At 38.6% G+C, this 14,959-nt stretch overlaps 1 protein-coding gene and 1 long non-coding RNA gene across 2 annotated transcripts in view; one reads left to right on the top strand and one right to left on the bottom strand.

Annotated features, from left to right (window-relative positions):
• Positions 1 to 859: 859 nt before the first annotated feature.
• SLC30A5 (solute carrier family 30 member 5) overlaps positions 860 to 14,959 on the bottom strand; it is a 427,281-nt gene continuing 413,181 nt past the window's right edge. The window contains exon 16 of the mRNA XM_085632130.1: positions 860 to 1,943. Coding sequence (XP_085488256.1) covers positions 1,773 to 1,943 — 171 coding nt within the window. The 3' untranslated portion in view covers positions 860 to 1,772. The remainder of the gene's footprint in view (positions 1,944 to 14,959) is intronic.
• On the top strand, positions 8,774 to 10,158 carry LOC146865425 (uncharacterized). The gene is made up of 4 exons (XR_014976638.1): positions 8,774 to 8,869; positions 8,972 to 9,079; positions 9,175 to 9,280; positions 9,892 to 10,158. It is a non-coding gene; the product is annotated as an uncharacterized LOC146865425 (long non-coding RNA).

The raw sequence follows: 14,959 nt of genomic DNA, 5'->3' as shown, positions 1-14,959 counted from the left end.
CTGTGGGGGGATGTTTAGTGGTGTTTGTGAGTTCTAGACCATATCCCTTTGCTATTTTATCCAGATACTGAAAGAGGGAGCGGAAACTGTGACTCAAAAGACTCCTTCGAAGAAAACATCCGGGTCCAACACTAGATGGCAGGAGTATGCACAGCATGTGTATCTACAGCCACACATGCCACAAACAATGTTTCTTCTTTCATATGTTTCTTCTTGCACAGCTGGGGCCCTGGTGATAAAAGATTACATGTATTTTACATTTTTATTTAGGGATGTATGTGTGTTATGTTATCTAGCCTTTGTATAGCAGGCAGCTGTCACTGATGTAGAGAGAAAAATCATGTGTGACTGATATGGAATTGCTTATGGAGACACACTGGGTGCAGCTTGTGCTTCTTAAGTGTGAATGCACCTTTCATGTAACTCAATAAAGAAACTACAGTTTGTACCCCCTGTGTCCTGCCTCCTCCTTTCAAGTGCAATCTTCATCACTGCCACAGTGACCTGTTTTGTATATTTAAGTACATGTACAACAGACTTATAGCCTAAAGACGTGAGGAGAGGAAGAAGCTATTGTAGTTTAGGGGAGTGGAATGGTCGTGATAATGGGTGTACTGAGGAATGAACCTTGCTTCGAAATATTCTGCCTGATTTTCTCTCATTCTTTAACGTTCTCGGTATTGTATGACAAAAAGACACAGCTCTGTAGTCCTACTTCTATCCGTACTATAGAAGCTTTAAGCAAATCGAAATACAATTACAATATTCTTCAGTTCTACCATATTTATGTCAGAGCCACAAGTAAAAGCATGTCCCAGACAATAAAACAGAATTTGTATTCATTCTCAAATAAAATAAATGTTTTGCAAACTTTCTTTAATACGAAATGTAGGTTTAGAAATCAGTTTTATATACAGAAAATTCATAAATATAGATTTTATTTCTAACTGTGCAGTCATTTTCTGAGGAAACTGATCAGAAAACTTACCTATATAGCAAAGTGTTTGCTTCAAATAGATGTAAACAAAAAAAGGTTATTGTCAATTTAGGGGTACAATAATTTTTGCCCTGTCTTTTGAATCAGTGGAATGCACAAACTATAGTCCAGACTGTGAAACATTTTGTTCAACAAATCCAATTATTTAAAAAAACATACATGACAGCCAGAGTACCTAGCTCTTTGCTAAAACATAACTTAACTTTACTATTAGTCAAGTTTTTGAAGACTATGATGCTTGAATGGCCTTTTGAAGACTACTGCACAGGGAATGTGGAGATATTCTACGCATTTGCCCGTTTTACAAAATTGCATGGCTCTACTCTTTTCAAAACAAAGAGCAAGCACTTTTTCATGTTTTTGCTATTGTTGTTTCAGTTTTACTCTGTATCACAGGTATCTGAATAATTAACTGCACATCTGACTTATTTCCTCTCTTTTGCCAGGTATTATTCTTTACACTCGAACAAAATACGTTATTGATATCCCATTCATAAGAAAAAAGAACAAATCAAAATGTTTTGATAAACAAAAGTACAGTATCTCAAATTGGATGGCAAACATACATTATTTCCTGATATACAAGTAATGGTCAAGTCCATATTAGATTACAAAACATATTGATCCGATCTTAACGATGGATTATTTCTGTCGCGAGAACAGTCCACATCGATCCTTTCGAATTCCCGTCAAGCACCGTTTTCCATTCTTGATATAACAGAACAGTGCGAGTGCTTCTTCTTTCTGAATCAAAGTGGTAGGTCTAGAGAGTGTGTCACATGATGTAAGTCCTGTCTTTGTAATATGTCACAGAGTCCATTTGTTTGGTCATAACTAGAACATCGTTAAATCCTGTGCTGAGGCCAGACATGTGCTGGAAATATTCTTCTTTCTCCACTTGAACAGTCAGATTGTTAACGCCAGCATCTTTGAGAAAGGATGCCACCTTTAAGTAAGAAAACAAGAAAGGTATTAACTCAGCCATCATAAATGTCAAAGTAAATTTCACAAGATAAATTGGTCATACATTTGAACGTCCTTCGTCAATTTGTTCCTTTGGCCGAGACAAGAGCAAGTTAGTTAAATCACTTCCCCTCCATCACCTAACAAGCCAACATAACTCATGAGCCTTCCTAACAATCATACTGATGATGCATGCCAACCAGATACACCGTGGCCGCTTCTCTTTCAAACATAAGAACTGTCTGGCTGCTGGTTAGATTACACGGTGAAACCCTGTTGCACCATAAGGTAGAACCCAAAGAATAAAAAACCTTTGTGATTAGAAAACAAGTACCCATACGTAAGGCATCAGGATGAGAGCCATGTATGGAAGCTTACACTTTCCATTGGCATATGATGCGCTAAGGAAGAGAATGAACTTTCTAGGAGATTGCACTGTTCCCCTACTGTGAATCAGTCAAGACTGATGATCGAAAAATGGTCAGTCTGGTGTGCAGCTAGGGAAAGAGGGTACAGTCACTAACATCTAAGGAAAGAAAACCGGGCTGTCCACCGACCTGGAATGAAAGGAAAGGCATGGTCTTTCATGGCCTGGAGGAGTTTGGGATAGGTGGACTTTAAGTTTATTGCACATGAAATGAGACACTCACCCCTGGTGCGATACCCAGTGGCTGTGGAGGAGTAAGGAAAAGCTGAATTCAAACGTTTATATACAAGAATCTTGTTAGAAAAACACGTTACATAACATTAATGTGGAAAAACACTGATGTTAAAAAACTTCAATGTTTTTCCATTTTTGGGGGTTTGGGTGGTGTGGGCAACTGACAATTCCTTTACCAACCAAATGATTTTTATAACTGGAGAGCTTGCCCTTAAAAAGCCGTTGCATCCAGCCGATCTGCTTTCCTGGCATAGGCCCCCCCGTGGATGTGCTCCAGGCACCGGCTCCCACTTGCGTTTCTCCTTTCTTTTCCCAAACAATACAGGGCTTACTCGCTAAGAGAGAGACTGGGTAAGGGATTGGCTGAACAAAAAAGAATTTACGTAATTCCCTCCAGCAGTGGCTGTGATTAGAGCCAGTGGGCTGGAAGTAGTGCTAGTGTCTGCTTTCTAATGACCCGTACCCCCCTTCTGTTTCAAGATTAGTGAAATCTGAGGCCCCAAGTGCCCCTTACCTGTGTTTCTAGAACAAACATTTTTTTTTTATGTGGAACCAAGGTAGTATAATTGGGTTACCTAGGAAAGGTTATTAATACGTTTTCCGAATTAATAGCCTTACTTACTGCTTTGTTAGCTCAAGATAAATCGGGAAAATACAGAATTGTTTACAGTAATTTTTATTGTCGATAAAGCATGTGGCCAAATTTTGAGCGATAAAGTTAATAGCCATGAGCCACTTCCAGTAAATTGTTTCTATGTTTTTCTTAAGGTTTGTCTAATATTTTGAAAAAATGCACATGTTAACCTAGAGAGAAAAAAATGGAGCTCATTGTAACCAATATAAGTAAAAGAGATAACAGAAGACCATGAATAGTGAACATGTTGTGATTTTTCCCATGTATTAACTACAGTAATGCTATAAGTCCACTGAGTTAAAAATGATGCTAATTCTCTGCATGACATTTAATCCTAGGGCGATTTTACATACCCTCTGGTTCTGGCAGACAAATTTTATGTCTTGATAAAGGTGATTATAAGAAGATGTTATCACCGAAACGCGTCGACGCAACCTAAAGCGTATAATTCAAGTCTCCAACACCATAATAGATACGCTGATTTGGTAGTGATACTACTCTGGTGTCATTAGAGCGGAGAAAGAATATACAAACCTGTATCCAACAAATGTGTGTTGTAACTGTTCTGTCTGCTTGTAATTGTGCAGGTCGCAATTATATATATTGTCTCAATTTTATCTTGTTTTAGTTCAGGGATTTAGTCTAGTTATCCCTAATGAGTGTTTTTTAATATATTCAAATAAATGAACTTTTAACCTTTCCATATTTTGTTGTATGTATTTGTTAAGTTATAAGGTACATTATTTTATACCTGTTTTTATTTGTGCCTTAAGGGAACCCTTTCTCTTACCTAGGTTGAATAACCCTATTTCCCTTGGCCTTCACAAGGGGTACCTCTCTGTTTTTCATAGTTATTGCACAGCCGGCTGGCTGGAGAGGCGTTTTCTGTCTCCTAACTAAGACCTTTTATCTGGGCTCCCAAACGTGAATAAGGGAACTCATACTACGTAATATGGACAAATTGAAAACCTTCAGTTTCTCAGAGGATCAATATAATAGGTTGATGAATTTGAATCCTAGGACCAACAACTCTACAGGGCTTAACAATGCTAGCCATGATCAACTTATTAAAATTCTTAACGCCAAAAAGAAGTTGATCAGAACTGAACTCCATGCTGAATTTTTAATTAATTATTTACAAGCAGGAGATATTCCCATAGGATTGCAGGTCCGTAATGAGCCAGGATTGTTCGTGGAACACCCAAAATTCATTGAAACCTGGACGCTAATAGCAAACCGCTGCAGTCGAGACTGGCTAATATTAATAATAGAAACAGCCCAAGAAATCATAGAAATAGAAAAAGTAGAGATTGAGAAATTAGAAACATCATTCAGACAATCACCAGCATTAGAAGATGCAAAAAAGAAATTAGAGGAAATCAATCAAGATGTCGAAGGATATCGAGATTATTTGTCCAACAAAAAGCTGAAATTTTTTTAAAAAGATATAGAAAAATACTCTGAAGAATTAGTTTACCCCTACACTCATAAAGACTATTTCTCCAACAAAAATGAACCACGTTGGGAGAAACCTAACTATCAAAGACAAATTTATTCAAGAGGGGGCAACAAACGCATTACTTTTTCCGAAACATCTGGGTCCAGTAGTGAGGAGGAACCTGAGAGACCAATAGAGAACCGAGGAGGACCAAACTTCTCTAGGGAACCTTTTTTAGAGAGGCGACCGAATCGAGGGCAACGAACCTTCAGGGGTCACAATCGGTCAGAATCACCTCGCAACCATCTACCTCAGAACAACTCCAGGGAATACATAGCCACAAGAAACAAACAATATTGGAGGTAGAAGAATTCCCAATAGTGAACCTCTCTAACAGAATACTGACTAACGCAGAACAAGAAGTACTTCAAAAGGGATTCAGTTTCGCTCCAACCAATATTAATTCCATGTTTAATATAGAAAGTGATCTAAAAAACTTCTTCAGAAAGGTACGACTCAATAGATTCTTTGAAAATAGAATATATGACCCAGTCCCTAGTGTAACGTGCCTCAAGCCCAAATCAACCTTCTTCCCTAGTTTACAACAGGTTGACAAAAGCGTGGAGATTTTTGAACGCGTAGTTGAGGTGGAGATTAAGAGTCTTCTTACCAACCCAGGGCAGAATAAATTTAACAACAATATCTCGAAAGCACAGAGAGAAGCCTTATCTAATCTTCAAAATAGTGATGAGGTAACAATTAAACTGGCTGATAAAGGTGGAGGGGTAGTAATTTTTGACACCCCAAACTATGAGAAGAAAATACGAGACCTTCTCAATGTACAAGAACACTATAAGAGAGCAAAATACATGGAACTCAGCCAGTTGAAAACTGATGTAGCAAATCTCCTTCGAAAAGGTAGGGAAGAAGGCTTCATTAATGATCAAGAATTTAAATTCCTCCTTAACACGCACCCCAATATCCCGGCAATTTATGGTCTGCCAAAAATACACAAAAATGCTGCAGATCCCCCGATGAGACCCATTATTAGTGGGATTGGTTCCATTTTGGAACCACTTAGCCGTTACGCAGACCATTTTCTACAACCTCTTGTGAAGAAACAAAGGTCATACCTTAAAGACACCTCCCATGTGATTGCTACGTTTGAGGGTAGAGAATTCAACAGGGCGACCCAGTTTCTGGTCGCCTTGGATATCGAAGCCCTTTATACGAATATTCCGCAAAATACCACTCTGGAGGTTATACAATCTATTTTAGAGTCAGAAGATCTAAGAGGGGGCAATAGTGATTTTATCATGTCTTGCCTTCTCTTTATCCTCAAGAATTTTTTTTTCCTATTCAAGGATGAGCTGTATCTTCAAACTAAGGGCACCAGTATGGGGGCTACTTGTGCCCCTAGTCTGGCATGCCTCTATGTTGGCAACTTTGAGGAACTACACATATTTAATGAGATTGCTCTCTTTTATGAGAATATATCCTGCTGGCACCGCTACATAGATGATATCATTTTCATCTGGAGCGGTGCAAGCAGTGATCTAGAGGAATTTTTAACATGGTTGAACCTGGGCGATCCCAATTTGAAGTTTACAGGTCACTACAGTAATGATAAGGTAGCCTTTTTGGATATTAATATAAAAGAGGAGGATGGTATACTTAAGGTGGAACTTTACACCAAACCCACCGATAAAAATTCACTTCTCCATTACTCCAGTAACCATCCTCGAGCCCAGAAAGACAATGTGCCTTTTGGCGAATTTCTCAGATTGAGACGAAATTGTTCCAATCTTGATGACTTTTATAAACACGCTGACAATACCAAAAATAAATTACTAGCTAGGGGTTACCCAAAGAAACTTGTTAAAAATGCACTTAAACGTGCACGTGTTTATGATCGAGACAGTTTATTGGACCAGAACAAACCCAATAAGAGACAAGACGCTACTCTAGATAGACTAGTGTTTGTTACACAGTATACGCATGTCAGCAATCAAATCAAAAATATCATCAATAGAAACTGGAAAATTCTTAATTTTAATATGGATAAACAACTAAATAGGCCCCTTTTTTCTTTCCGCAGAAATAAAACCATCCGGAACAGTCTAGTTCACACTTATAAACCCATCAAGGAAACTCAAACGACCCTCACCGGGGGGCTAGCATCCGGCAACCATAAATGTGGAACTTGTTCGGTATGCCCCAATTGTATCACAGGCAAAAGTTTGGAATACAATGGCAAACGCCTAACCCCTACCACCTTTAACAACTGTCGTAGCCAAAACGTGGTATATTTAATCTTATGCCCTTGCAATTTGGGATACGTTGGAGAAACCAGCAGGGAGTTGCCTATCCGTGTCCTGGAAAACAAATCTGCAATACGGACAAATAAACCCGATGCCCCACTTACTGAACATTTCCAAGCTTTGAAACATACGTGTGATGACCTCAAGTGGTTTATTTTGGAAAAAATCAGAATCAATAGGAGAGGTGGTGATATCAACAAGACCAGAAAGATAAGGGAACAGTGGTCTTTTTGCCACTTAAATACAATCTATCAAGGCTTAAATAGTCAGGAAGATTGGACTAAATGCTTATAGATATTTAGATTACTTGAATTGAGTGGTTTTACCAGCGTAGCAATAGATATAAATTTGCAGTCGTTTTTTTGTGCGAACTTGGTCCTTAAAAACAGGGTTTCCTTGTTCTTCAAAATATTCTTAAATCCCCTTTTTTCTCCCTATTTTTCCATCCCATCCCATGTTTCATAATACAGGCGTTCTCCCTTGACAACAGACGGTTTTAGGTAATATCCCCTTGTCTGTTCCTGATTCTTCTCAGCAAGTTACGTAACTCACACGACCGCCATAACCAACTTGAACTATTTCACCCCTAGAGGGGGCTTTTTTTTTTTTTAGCACAACAACTGTGATATCGGTATGTCAGTTATCTGCCTTGGACGACATCTAGGGAGATTCAAACATGACCGGATTATCTAGTGTGAGTTCTCTCACTTAATAATATATGCTCCCAACAAGAATTCTGTCTTAGATTGACGGAGTTCGCGTATTTTAGCGGTTAATCCTACCACGTGTCTCGCTCTTTTAAGTTCTGCACATTGTTTCCATCTCTTCTTACCTTAAATTTTATTTTTGCTGCTTAGCGATATTGCTGATTTCAGCTATTTCTGCGGCTGACACTTTTAAGACAGTCACCTGACGCATCAACATATCATGTGCCAGTAGACGTCACAGTCTATCTATGAGCACAATTTCTTTATTTCTTTCTTCCTGCACGAAGATTGCTTTGGCCCTTAAAACTCTGAACAATTCCACCTATTGCCACAAATTAGATCATTCGGGTTTAGTTTAGGCGTGACCTCCTGAGCATACTCTCATGAGCAAAGGCTTAAAATTCGAACCAAATAGGAAACCATGTTTAGGATCCCCTGATTGGATAGTTAGATCCAAGAGACTCAGTATCCCTTTAAGGAACTCATTAGCATACTCTGTATCCAGTATTCTGTCCCGGATTGGTCGATTCAATATCCAATCAGGCAACAGTTTCACGATTAGAGGCTCAAACTACGGACCAGAAAGGAAACTAGGTTTCGGGTCCCCTGATTGGATAGTTAGATCCAATAGACTCAGTATCCTTTTAAGAAACTCATTAGCATACTCAGTATCCTGTCCCGGATTGGTAGATTCAATATCCAATCAGGCAACAGTCCCATAGATATAACCGCAAGCAACTCTGCTAGTCCTGACACACGACTCGGACCCTTATAGAGAGCAGAACCCTTATCTACTAACTAGGTGAGTGAACATCCTGACCTTACTTCGATTTCTGAAGGAAATTAGTAGAGACTGTAGGTCTTATTTAAATCCAGTATGGCTCCAATTTTTGACTGCCTGTCTATAATTCATTCACAGGTAGACTCTCATTATATTTGGCCATATATCATAGGTAAGCTAACTTAATTTTCTTACTTAATTGGATTAGTATATCTGGAGAGTAACTTAAAACTAATAAAACAGCTAAATTACATCTTAAATTGATTTTAGGTTATCTTTGTGAAGCCTAAAAGAGAATTATAACCACAACCTCCTGTAACATAACCCGCCAGAAGTGGAGAATTCGTGATATTTATATTTATACATGGTAACTTCCTTTTAACAGATGCTATTGATTGTTCGAGCTTTATGTTAGAACTCGCTAGCTAACCAATATTCCTTGGTTTTTCTTTCTTGTCCTATGGCACAGGCAATTTTGGCCTGATTGCATATAACACTTATGGTCTACAACACAACCAATTTCCCTTGGTCTTCCATGTTCAGGGGGACAACAAAAGATCGCATTTATTCAGAACAGGTACGCATGAATTTAAACTATCTCTTCTTTCCCTAACAATGTAGCATTATATAAGATATGCATTAATGCAAAACTCCATGTTACCACAGAAACAGAAATATACTTCTGCCAGCAGCATTGTATAAGGCGACTACAGAAGCCCACGCTCCAATTAGGAAACGTGAAGTGATCCCTATAAAGGATCGTCAATATTATCCCAGGGTAAGCTGATATTAATATGACTACCCCATACGTCTATCTCTGAAACTTGGGTGTTCTTTGTTACAATTCTTCTGGTTTAGTGGACCCGTACCCCCCTTCTGTTTCAAGATTAGTGAAATCTGAGGCCCCAAGTGCCCCTTACCTGTGTTTCTAGAACAAACTTTTTTTTTTTTTTTTTTTTTAATGTGGAACCAAGGTAGTATAATTGGGTTACCTAGGAAAGGTTATTAATACGTTTTCCGAATTAATAGCCTTACTTACTGCTTTGTTAGCTCAAGATAAATCGGGAAAATACAGAACTGTTTACAGTAATTTTTATTGTCGATAAAGCATGTGGCCAAATTTTGAGCGATAAAGTTAATAGCCATGAGCCACTTCCAGTAAATTGTTTCTATGTTTTTCTTAAGGTTTGTCTAATATTTTGAAAAAATGCACATGTTAACCTAGAGAGAAAAAAATGGAGCTCATTGTAACCAACATAAGTAAAAGAGATAACAGAAGACCATGAATAGTGAACATGTTGTGATTTTTTCCATGTATTAACTACAGTAATGCTATAAGTCCACTGAGTTAAAAATGATGCTAATTCTCTGCATGACATTTAATCCTAGGGTGATTTTACATACCCTCTGGTTCTGGCAGACAAATTTTATGTCTTGATAAAGGTGATTATAAGAAGAAGTTATCACCGAAACGCGTCGACGCAACCTAAAGCGTATAATTCAAGTCTCCAACACCATAATAGATACGCTGATTTGGTAGTGATACTACTCTGGTGTCATTAGAGCGGAGAAAGAATATACAAACCTGTATCCAACAAATGTGTGTTGTAACTGTTCTGTCTGCTTGTAATTGTGCAGGTCGCAATTATATATATTGTCTCAATTTTATCTAGTTTTAGTTCAGGGATTTAGTCTAGTTATCCCTAATGAGTGTTTTTTAATATATTCAAATAAATGAACTTTTAACCTTTCCATATTTTGTTGTATGTATTTGTTAAGTTATAAGGTACATTATTTTATACCTGTTTTTATTTGTGCCTTAAGGGAACCCTTTCTCTTACCTAGGTTGAATAACCCTATTTCCCTTGGCCTTCACAAGGGATACCTCTCTGTTTTTCATATTCTAATGAATGGCGACAACAAGAGATATAGCCATTTACTTCTAATATTTCTCCTATACGAATATAAAGGAAACTGAAGTCATGTGTACGTTTTCAACTTTATAACATGTGAGCATTATAATTGTGCAACAACTAATTTGTGTATGCACATTTGATTCTAAAATAGTAATCAAGACTTTTTATATGCACGCACATTCGTAAGAAGATCAAAGTGAAGTTAAGGTTAGCTTTGGTTATAAAACCGTAACCTACGGTTAAAAAACCTCAGATATTCACAGGAAAAAAAATGACAGTTAAAAGGCAGTTATGGTAAAAAACAAAACCTAAAAGCCACTGAAATTCACCAGCTATGGATACGTAAATTAACCATAACTTGCGCCAGTCATGCACTACGTAGGTCAATACATAGAAAACTTAGAAGGACTTTGGGAGAAAAAAAACCCTCGTCCAATCAATTTTCAGTATTTATTGCATTTTTTATCTCAGGAGGTCTGCAAAACTGGGTTTGAGGAAGTGCGATATAAACTATGTAACTGCTTTTAAAAAGTAAGTGTCCCTGAAGGAGACGCTTTTTAAAAGCTAATTTCTTTAAAGTACTTAACAGATTTACAATAAACCAAGCTAAGCCACTTAAATAAAGTTTTACTTAAGTTTGGCATAATTCTGTTCAATTGTTTTCTCTTTATCAAGGAGTAGAGAATAGTGTGAGTTAAAATGGGAAAAACCACTGTTGTCCCACCATTTATGGATCTGCAGGACTATTGCTATTAAAACCCCAAAGTGGGTGACATTTTTGTATTTTTCTCTAGCTGTGTGCAGATTCATAAACAGTTCCAAAGTTAATAAGAAATCAAAACATGCCCTTTAAATGGAAATGCAGATCTATGAGAGAGAGAGAGAGAGAGAGAGAGAGAATATATATATATATATATATATATATATATATATATATATATATATATCACTGAAAAAACCATGGGTTTCACACACGTTATAGTTAGGAATTAGCATTTAAAAAACCTTAGAAATTCAATGAAAAAACCAAAGGTTTCACACATGTTATAGTTAGCTGGACATTTCACTCGTAAAAAACCATTGAAATTCCCCCGTTATAGTTAGTTCAGCTAACTATAACTCGCGCGCCCGCAATGCACTACTGATGACGTCACATATTACATCACTCATGACATGGTCACTGACATCACTCATGACATCACTGATGACATCTCAAATGACATCACTGATGACATCACTGATGACATCATCCTTGTGATAGAGTGGCAGACCTCCTCTCCCCCTAATATAACCATTGAAACACACATTCAAAAATAGAAACTAAAATGTTCAAAATAATGAACATATCAATATCAGTTACAACAACCTATTCAGTAATTCTAAGAACCACATACACATACAGTAATTCACCAACAGTCCTCTACAGTCACTCATACATGTACTCACTCATCATATGTACTCATACACCTGTACATCCCGTTACAGAATGCCACTCATCCATAGAGTAACTCACACACATAGTCACTCATGCTAATAAAGAATCAATCATCCATTTACTTGCATATACAGTTATACACACACCACCACACTTACTTCTACAGAAACTTACATATACTTACTCTTTTAAACAATCACTTATAGAAACACATACTTATTCATACAGGAACTCTTCCAATCTCTCACTCTCACATATACTCACTTATATACACCAATAGTCACATATACTAGTTTAAAACATATGTAGTTACTCATAAAGACACTATTGAGACAGTCATTCACTCACTAACACACCCATGCACACACTCATCCACCCATACAGTCCTGCACACATGCTGTATTCAACACATACAAACAGTGAGTCACTCATTCATGCACCTATGCACTAAGTAATACCCCCCACCGAACCATACAGAAACTCAGACACTCATAGTGATAAAAAACCAACTAATAACCTATATAGACACTCATGTAGCTACTCACCAACCCATGCAGCCACTTATACACAAAGTAAGAAACTGATACAGATATTTAAATATTTAAAGATTACTCAGTAAGCCATGTATTCACTATGATACACTTAAACAGTCAGTTACACAAAAAAAATTCCAAAAAAAAGTATCCATTTAGACACTTATATACCCATTTATTCTTCCTTTGACCTTGAGATATACATAAATATAAAAAATATATAATTTTCATAAAAACACACAATCACTGGATGATGTCATCAGTGATGTCATCAGTGATGTCATTTGAGATGTCATCAGTGATGTCATGAGTGATGTCAGTGACCATGTCATGAGTGATGTAATATGTGACGTCATCAGTAGTGCATTGCGGGCGCGCGAGTTATAGTTAGCTGAACTAACTATAACGGGGGAATTTCAATGGTTTTTTACGAGTGAAATGTCCAGCTAACTATAACATGTGTGAAACCTTTGGTTTTTTCATTGAATTTCTAAGGTTTTTTAAATGCTAATTCCTAACTATAACGTGTGTGAAACCCATGGTTTTTTCAGTGAATTTCAAAGGTTTTTTAAATGCTAATTTCTAACTATGCCTACAGAGATAGGACATGTGAAGAAAGAAGAAAAAATGCACAGAAAGAAACAAAAGAAGTGCAGAAAGAAGCAACAGAAGTCCTCAAATACGAAGATAAGTGCAGGAAGAAGGATAACGTTCAGAAAGAACAAAAAGAAGAGCAGAAAGAAGCCTTGTTGCAAAATCATCCTGTACCCTCAACTTTTTCAGACGGATACTGGTGGTAACTGAGTCTGACTAACCAGTCCTAGAGCCAGTGCTATGTTAAAAGACACTTAGAATACAGTGAAAACACCTACATACACTAGGGAACATTATGCGTTGGGGTCCCCCTGTGATTAGCATGACCTCCTCTGTAAGCCCCTAGTGAATAATAGGGCATGGGGATTAAAACTACCTCTTAAAACAGGCCACAGGGCGTTTTTGCACACATTAACTCAGGCCCCGTCCCCTCCCTTCACCACTGTGTAAACACGCCCTGTGTCCATTTTTAGTTGGGAGATTAAGTTCATTTGAATCCTGAGGGTCCCTAGGGTCCAACTAGCCCACTAGGTACCTCCAGTAAGTGCCACAGAGCTGCGTTGCAGAGAGGTGTAAAAAGTGGCACGGCCTGGACCACCTCTCTGCAATGCAGCTCAGTGGCGCTTACTGGAAGCACTTGGTGGGCTAGTTAGCCCCCAGGGGCCCTCAGTATTGAAGGGAAATTATATCCCCAATTTAAAACATGCCATAGTGCGTGTTTGCACACGTCACCTCAGGCCCCGTCCCCTCCCTTCACCACTGTGTAAACGCGCCCTGTGGCTGTTCTAAGTTGAGAGTCCCCCTGAATCCTAAGGGTCCCTAGGGTCAAACTAGACCACTAGGTACCTCCAGTAAGCGCCACAGAGCTGCGTTGCAGAGAGGTGTAAAAAGGGGCTTGGCCTCAGAACACCTGGCTGCAGCGCAGCTCCCTGGCGCATACTGGAGATGCCTGTTGGGGGCGCGTTTGCAGAGTGCTGCACGGAGGGGGCATGGCCTCCGGCACGATGCCAGTCTTTTATTTATTTTAGTTTTTTAAGAAGGGGGGCTGTTTGGTTCCCCTTCTTATTCTAATTTATTGGCCCTGATGACCCCATCCCCCAGGGCCAGTCTCCTAATTATATTTTTTTGACCCCAATCCCCAGGGCTGGCCACTGTTTTTTATTATTTTTAAAAAATATATATTTATAGACACACCTAGGACATGCTGGACAAACCGTACGTACCTATCACCATGACGATTTGCGTGATATTCATTAAAAGGCGACTATGCATGCAATAAATCCACGTGGAATGTATTTACACCACTAGTGAAGCTCTGACATGTCTGATGCCCTACCGTGCCTAATCCTGGTAGACACCCTTGTCGTTTATTTATACAAACATGGGTAGCTATTGACGGGCACATTTAATACACATGCACACCAAGCCATTCAAAGGGGATTCGACAAAAATTCGACCAAAACTATGCAAGAAACCCCCCTCACGGTTAATAAAACACACATCCACTGCCGGATGTGTAATACTTTTTATTTTACTCTCTGGAAAGGGGACGAACATCACTTGAGAGTCACAGCGTGCTCCTGACAGAGCCCAATGCTGTGTTACACCCACCATTGCCTGCCGAGTGCCACACACCTCTGTGTTGTATTCCACTAGCTAGTGCATATGCTATGACACTCTCTAGCCCATGTGCACTGTAACACCACCCCGTGAATATGTCATGCCACACTTGTCTTCGCACGGGTTATATTGCCCCATCTAACGTGCCTTTCTCGATGCCTATGTTATAACGCACAGTGCTATGCCATACATATTACAATCTGGGATCCATATATTTGTCACAGTGCATATGCAACGTTACACTCCCCAGCACATATTTTATATTACAACTTTAGAGACTAGTTAGGTTACACAACACTGCCCTGTGCATATTACACTCCAAGGCGCATATCGCATAGCACGCGCTAGTGCCTGTGCTA

This window comes from Triturus cristatus, chromosome 2_1 (genome assembly GCF_964204655.1).
Source record: "Triturus cristatus chromosome 2_1, aTriCri1.1, whole genome shotgun sequence".
NCBI lineage: Eukaryota > Metazoa > Chordata > Amphibia > Caudata > Salamandridae > Triturus > Triturus cristatus.
The sequence above is the reverse complement of the archived record's forward strand: the minus strand, read 5'-3'. Positions and strand labels throughout refer to the sequence as shown.